The following is a 7,255-nucleotide window of genomic DNA, read 5'->3' on the forward strand; positions in this document are numbered from 1 at the left end:
CTGGAATGAACTGTGAGATTTAGCATACACGGGTGCTTTTCCGTCCGCTCTGCAGTATAAAGCTAGCCACGGACCAAAGCCCGCGTAACGCCCATTTAATCTTTTTGTAACAGAGGGTTGTTCTGCACAAGAGTGAATCGCAAATCTCAGATTGCCCCAAATGGGAAATTGAGATTGCAAATTACTTGTATCAAATTACCCATCAAAGTAGTTGTATCAAGTTACCTATCAGAAATAGTTGTATCACATTACCCCAAATCAACTAATAGAAATAGTATCATACACAGTTTGTATGTACTAATTAATTGAAACATAAATAAACCAGTTAATATTAATATAAAATTAACCAATTGAAGTTAACTACGAAATCATTTACACAACCATAGAGCTTTATGCTAAGAAACTGGTGCACACTAATTCAAGTTGCGCTACACTTAACATACACACACTCATAAATTAACCAACGTGAATTTACAACTCACACACCTCATAAGAATTTACTTACGAATAAAAACAATGTGACATATTAAATTTATTTTAATTCTGGACACTCGTACAAATATCCATTCTTTCTGAGATCATTCGAATCGACGGGGTCAGGTCCATCCCCGCCCATGTCGTGACTCATTTTAGTCCAATCGATGCCATACTTGGTCAACAAAGCTTCCCGCCATACACTCCTCTTCCTTCCGTAGACGTCCACCAGCTTCCGAACATCTGGAGGTGCGACAGGCTTGATAATGTTGTTCCAGAGTGGGACCGCAATGTCCGGAGCTGAATGTAATGTGTGCAAAAAGTTAGATAAACTTGTTTATGCAGTGTGAGAACATGTATTTTTTGCCGTCTTACTGTTGACGACGAGACAAACGTTGACTGTATTTGGGAAGTGGGCCCCAAGTGTTTGCACGAGGTAAATATAGAACGGAATACCTGGAAAGTGACAAATCAATTATTAACACAAGAGGAAACCCTGCTGCAAACAGTGGGACGATCTGAAGTGTAACAGTCAGATTTTTCTTGAAATTTTGCAAGTTATGGAGTTCGAATAAACATTGGTTGTAGCAACTTGAACTACGTACATATGTAATTCCAAAATTTCCGTAAAACCGAATCTTACAATTCATACCGTTGCATAATTAAATATGGTCCAGGCATTATACATACTTAACCACATTTCTGCCTAAATAAAGAATTGAAAAATGTTTTTAGTTTCAATTCCTCGACACTCAGGTCGCCATTTTGAGACATGTCCCCAAATCTTAAATGTAGGAATTTTCTTGCCGAAAATTAGGGTATTCCTTAATAAAACCAACTGTTCAAGTCTAAATGTTTCAATTTTTTTAAGTTAACTACACTCAAAATAAAAATTTGTCGAATCAACACGGTCGGTGTCAATATATGACTTAACCGCCTTGGTTACAATGTTGAATCCGAGTTATGATGATTTTGATACCGGTAGTTATAATGTTATGACCGGTCGGAAAAAATTCATTACTACTCGGAATCACAATTATAATCAAGCCAGTTAAGTCATATATTGACACTGTTTTGTTTTGAGTGTACCCATTTCAATTTCTCAACCATCTGGATGACCCCAACATGCTTATAGCGTCCACAAACAGATGCGCTTCCTTGTCATTACACACTCAAGTACTCTCTTTAAAGGGTTAATAACTTTAGCTTGAATATACTTACACCGGGGACAAGCCTGAACTTGGAAACTGAGCGAAGCCGCGTCCAAAATGATGTTCACCCTCGTCGCGTTGTACCCACGAGTTTGTTGAGTTCTTAAAACCGTGGTCACCTCTTCAAACAACTTGTCAATGAAGCGCCGCATTTTGTCTGACTGTCCGGCCAAGGCGGCCCTGCGCATGTCCCACTCACCCACGAATAGCACGGCAACTGCAAAAATTCAATTGTTTTTAAGGTGATGTTTAACGTTCTTTGTGATCCTGGGGATGTACACTTTTAAAAATAATTTCACCTTTTGAAAATTAAGTGCGTTCATAATGTATTTATGTAAGTGAATGATTATATTGGAATAATTGTATCTATTCCAATATAACAAAAAGAATTTGGCGTGATATTCTACAGATAACCCTAAAACTACATATATACCTGGAGCACCGTTATCATCGCAGCCTTCCAGGTTGAAACGATACTGGGTGTTAAACTCGGTCCAATCTTCGTCCAATATGCTGTCCATTCCGTTTTCTTCACGCCAGTGGAGATTCTAAACGTTTCGAGTGAATATGTCGTATTTATGTTATTGTATAAATTATTAATTTCGAGTACCACTCCTTCAATGTCTATAATCTGGTGATAGATAGGTTCATGCAGTTCGCATCCCCGCTTTTTTTTGAAAACCTCGTTCTTAATTAAGGTGGAAGTAATAAGAATTTTGCTAATCTAATAATACGAAACATTAGTGTGATCGATACAAATATATATTTATGAATGCATTAAGGACGTAAAGCGGAATGAGTGATATTATTCAACGGTGCCAACTGCATAAACTTGATGGAAACCACTTTACTAAGAATTGGTAACATGTAAAACAAGACTACCTCTCGCAGCATGCGGGTAGCGGCAGGAATATCAAAGTCTCGTGCTGATTAGAAAATGAATGTATAAAAAATAGCCGTTTAGAATTTTCTGAACTGATTAATTGCGTACCTTTCAGCCACCGGATAAGATATATGTCCATCTTCATGTAGTCATGAGGCAACTTGGGTTCCATAATTTCTCTAAACTGCACATAATTAGTTCACTAATTACTAATTACATACACATATTCTTTTTTTATTTTAGTTTGCAAATACTTGTGCTAGAATAGTTATTAAGATAATCAAGTAATTGCAATTTACATGCCATACGATTTCTTGAAAATATTTATCTAAGTGTTTAACTATTAATTATTTAACTATTTCGCTAAACCTTTTCACGCCAATAATTGTCTTGAGTACTGGACTTAAATAAATAATTGTATTTCATAGATTATCATATTTCAGCTTGTGAAACCCTGTCAGAAATTTGAAAGTTAAAATATTTAAGAATCCTTCTACATAATTTTTTTGAAAACAATTCAAGTAACTTTACCAGACCAAAATTGGTCTTACCTCGTCCAATTTTTCTTTTTGTTCCAAAGTTATTACCAAGTCTTCGTTTATTCCCTGCGCAGGAATCTCGTGGAGTATGACGACAACCACCAAGAGCACACTTAACAACATTTTAATCACGTACTTTTATCCGCGGAACTAATATTCACTCCAGTCAACCCAAAGTTTACTCTCGTTCTGACCAAAAGTTAGGTATTTCATCTCATTAAATTTTACGACTGGTCACTGATTTCATCTCCTTAATGATACCGGTCTCCTGAAACAAGGAGTACGTACCTGACACGTGAAATCCCTACTTCGATAATTAATTGGAGCATAATTAATGAGAGGAGAAGCGTGGGAATTTTTTCCGATAAAAACCAGGAGATATCAACCCTACAAAGTTACCAATGCATATGTACACTCTTAAGAATTTCATTACCGAAATTCTTACCAGGCGGAGTATCTATGTGACTCTACTGCCGTGGTAACTTTTTATTTACCGTGCGGTAACCATTTCCAAAGTTACTGACCCGGGATTGATTCATTTTAACGAGGTATTAAAAACAGCTTTGCTGAGTAACAACAAAAACTCCTTTGCAGTAATAATTAGTTACCATTGTAATGCCATTATTACCGCTTGGTGTATTATTAATATAATTTGGTATTAATATTATTACTGCCTGGGGGAATGTTAATTATTATTGTGGTAATGATTACACTAAATTTGGTAAATATTCGTAAAAAATATTTTATTAAATCATATTTTTTAGAACGTCAAAATTATACACAATATTTTTTAGTTAAAATTTCATAAATAGACTATTTAAAATAGTACCTTCAACTTAAAATTTACAATTCCAAGAGCAGTCCCTGGAGATGTCCAAAATGGCAAGATCTCAACAATAGTTTCAGCAAATGACTTCTGATCTTGAATTACTGATGAATCCCTAAAGGAACAAGAAAAACAAATTTAGTTAACTAATCAATAAACGGTGTTTTATGTTTTAGAACAAACTCACCATTTGTAGCTCGATCAGTTTGGCAGCAAACTTTGCAGTGACTAAAAATGAAATTTATGTACATTTAAAAATGAATAAGTTACACTTTGGCATCAACAAATTAATTAGCATTAATCTAATTACCTTTAGATTTACCTTTAAGAACCAGCTTGAAAGGAATTCTAAACGAACAAATTTTCTGAGAGCGAGTCCCAGTGCTTTTGAATGTTGCGGGGTCGAGTTTGCAAAAGATATTTACCGGAGTAGTATTAAAACTACACCGCATTAGAGTTTTAACTTATTACCCATTAAACGAAAAGATTTAATGCGAGGCAGTATTAATCATATTCCTCAATGCAGTGTTAAATTAACATTACTTGGTAATTTTATATTACCGCTTTGGTTTTCCCGATAATACCACACAATAAGAAATAAAGTTTTTTCATTATAATGAATTTTGGTAAACAATTTTATTACTGCTACGGGATAGTCTATATTTACCAACCGTTCGGTAATAAACGAGTATGCACTTTTATTACCACAGTTCTAAGAGTGTATCTACCTATTTTCTTAACGTACCTTTCCAACGATGCTTCATCCATGGTACCTTTGACCTTCTGGGGTCTTGCTCAACTGCGAAATAAATTTATCTATAGCATAATAAATAGATAAATAAAAATGTGAGAAAATGCATACGTGTGTAGAACTGGTAACCATTTTAATGCATTGCGAAAAACTTTATTGACCAGAATAAAGACCATTTTTATTGTTCCCATAAATCACCCTATGTGATGATTCGAAATCGGCAAATCGAAACAGGACGCCTAAAAGTAGGTACGAATCAGCAGAAGCAGATCTAGCTACGGCGACGAAGTCACGTGTAAGCACGTTGCTTCCGCTACTTTATTACACGTGCTGCAAGTTCGCACTCCTTTAAATCAAGTGTTAGAATAATCCCAACTAGTATTCACGACTAACATCAGTATCAGTATTCACATGGTACATATTTATAAGGAATACAATTGCAGGTATGCAAAAGAATTGAAGTTTCACCGTATCGGCAAGAAATATTTATGTAGTGGTAAAATTATTATGCCAACCGGTAACAAGTTTAATACCGAGAAAGTAATACCTGCCTGACCAAACCAGATGTACATATTGCACATAGGTCAGAATTACGTCAGACGTGTTGCCTCCACCTTGCGTGGGAAATCTAGTCCGAATTACACAATAAATCTATTTTTTCGGTATTTCACTCGTTTCAGGATGGATTTCCATCTAGGGTCCATTCAAATGGGTCGTCATCCGAAATAATGGGAGAACAATTTGTCAAAAATACCATTATTTTTTGTGACTCACATTATGATTAAAGAGAAATAGAAAAATGACGGACTGATTACATTTTGCACGTAATACGTGAACAACCTACGTTCAGATGGATGTCAAGAAATATTTAATACAATTGTGTACCTGATTTCGCTTTGTTCTCATGGAAAATATTTTATGGTTTAATTTATTCATAAATACTTACTTATTTACGTAAATATGTTGCCATTCGAGGTTTTGGGTACATACATATTCGTAAACAGGTATGATTAACAATGGATGTTAAATTTCATTCCGTAAATATTTACAAGTAATAAAACGCATCATCTTAAACAAATTTATATCAAGTTTGAATTCCAGATTTTTATCAGAGATACATATTATAACTTTTAGTTTTTCCTGCACAATTTAACGCCTGGAAAATTTAGAAAATACAGATATTATATTCCATGCCATAAAAACACGATTGTTTGTCCCTAGTAAAATATGAAATTGTTTCACAATCCTTATCGGAATAAATACGAGCATAAAAATTTCTACACTAAAAAAACTATAAACTTCTCAAAGAAAATAGACGGACTGAATACAATTCCGACGTAATATCTTCTGAATGCCTGTGGGGGTGGATCCCATGAAAAATTTAATGTAAATATGTAATCTGCACCAGGTTATATTCTGTTTCATTGTAAGTATTTTAGCTTCAAGTTGTCAATCACTACCTATGAACTAAACTAACCTTGCCAATCGAGGTTTTGAATACTTGTGTACATATTATTAAATAATTATAATTAAAAGTACAAAAGTCTTATGCTTGTTTTTTGATTATCTATTCACTTAAAATTAAATTAACTGATGATCAGGTATTTCTGGTATTTAATGGTATTTATCTAATGGAGCGTTATCATACTACCGCTAATGATAATACCTTATCTTACCACGCAAGCGTTAATACGCGGTATTTAGAATTTATTACCGGATTTTTTTAGAGCGTATTGTGGTTTACCTGACGTTCGATTTGGACTTTTGTCTTTAGACCACATATCCACATGTCAGGGGGACATTCTTTGTCCTCGGTCCTTCACAAATGAGTATCAAGTTGTTAGCTCCCGTGTAGTCAGTTCTTCGTTTATCCCTTCCCTTGCTCATCTATATTATAATTTCCAAAAGTCCGTCCCGTGGAATTTTCCGTGACATCCCTGCATTCTGATTGGCTGTTGAAATTCTGGCTCCACCAATCACAGCACGGTTATGATTTCGGTTATGATTTAGGTTATAATTTCGGTTATGATTTCGGTTATCATTTAGGTTATAATTTCGGTTATGATTTAGGTTATAATTTCGCTTATGATTTCGGTTATAATTTCGGTTATGATTTCGGTTACGATTTAAGTTATGATTTAGGTTGTGATTTCGGCGATTTCTGTTATGATTTAGGTTTAAAGAATCCTAAAAGTATTCGTTAGCTACCTGCAAAATTCTCCGTACCCAAATAAAATAAAATAAAAATAAAATCCTAAAATTCCTATTTAGCAAAGTTAAAAAATACCTTGACAATGTTTAAAAAATTTCTTAGCAACGTTAAAATAGTTCCTTAGCAACGTTAACAAAATTCCTTAGCAATGTTTAAAAAATTCCTTAGCAACGTTAAAAAAATTCCTTAGCAACGTTAAAAAAATTCCTAAGCAACGTTAAAAAAATTCCTCAGCAACGTTAAAAAAACTACTTAGCAACGTTAAAAAATTCCTTGACAATGTTTAAAAAATTCCTTAGCAACGTTAAAAAAATTCCTTAGCAACCATAAAAAAATTCCTTAGCAACGTTAAACAATTC

General features: G+C 34.3%; 1 protein-coding gene and 1 long non-coding RNA gene across 3 annotated transcripts; both read right to left on the minus strand.

The window, feature by feature from the left end:
- Positions 1-50: 50 nt before the first annotated feature.
- On the minus strand, positions 51-3,305 carry LOC110859644 (SEC14-like protein 2). 2 transcript variants are annotated; one of them, XM_022108612.2, is made up of 8 exons: positions 3,120-3,233; positions 2,938-3,022; positions 2,677-2,752; positions 2,568-2,611; positions 2,119-2,233; positions 1,696-1,902; positions 850-930; positions 51-774 (listed from the first exon to the last, which is right to left on the minus strand). In XM_022108612.2, exons 2-8 carry the CDS (start codon positions 2,992-2,994, stop codon positions 533-535), a joined length of 822 nt encoding a protein of 273 aa, XP_021964304.1. In that variant the 5' UTR covers positions 2,995-3,022; positions 3,120-3,233; the 3' UTR covers positions 51-532. The 2 variants fall into 2 exon arrangements, with proteins under 2 accessions (XP_021964304.1, XP_021964302.1); XM_022108610.2 differs by lacking the exon at positions 2,938-3,022 and having other exon boundaries at positions 3,120-3,305.
- Positions 3,306-3,906: 601 nt separating this feature from the next.
- On the minus strand, positions 3,907-5,209 carry LOC118438870. The gene is made up of 3 exons (XR_004837101.1): positions 4,796-5,209; positions 4,121-4,732; positions 3,907-4,048 (listed from the first exon to the last, which is right to left on the minus strand). It is a non-coding gene; the product is annotated as an uncharacterized LOC118438870 (long non-coding RNA).
- Between the last annotated feature and the right edge of the window lie 2,046 nt (positions 5,210-7,255).

The sequence above is a fragment of the Folsomia candida genome, unplaced genomic scaffold (genome assembly GCF_002217175.1).
Source record: "Folsomia candida strain VU population unplaced genomic scaffold, ASM221717v1 Fcan01_Sc027, whole genome shotgun sequence".
Classification (NCBI taxonomy): Eukaryota; Metazoa; Arthropoda; class Collembola; order Entomobryomorpha; family Isotomidae; genus Folsomia; species Folsomia candida.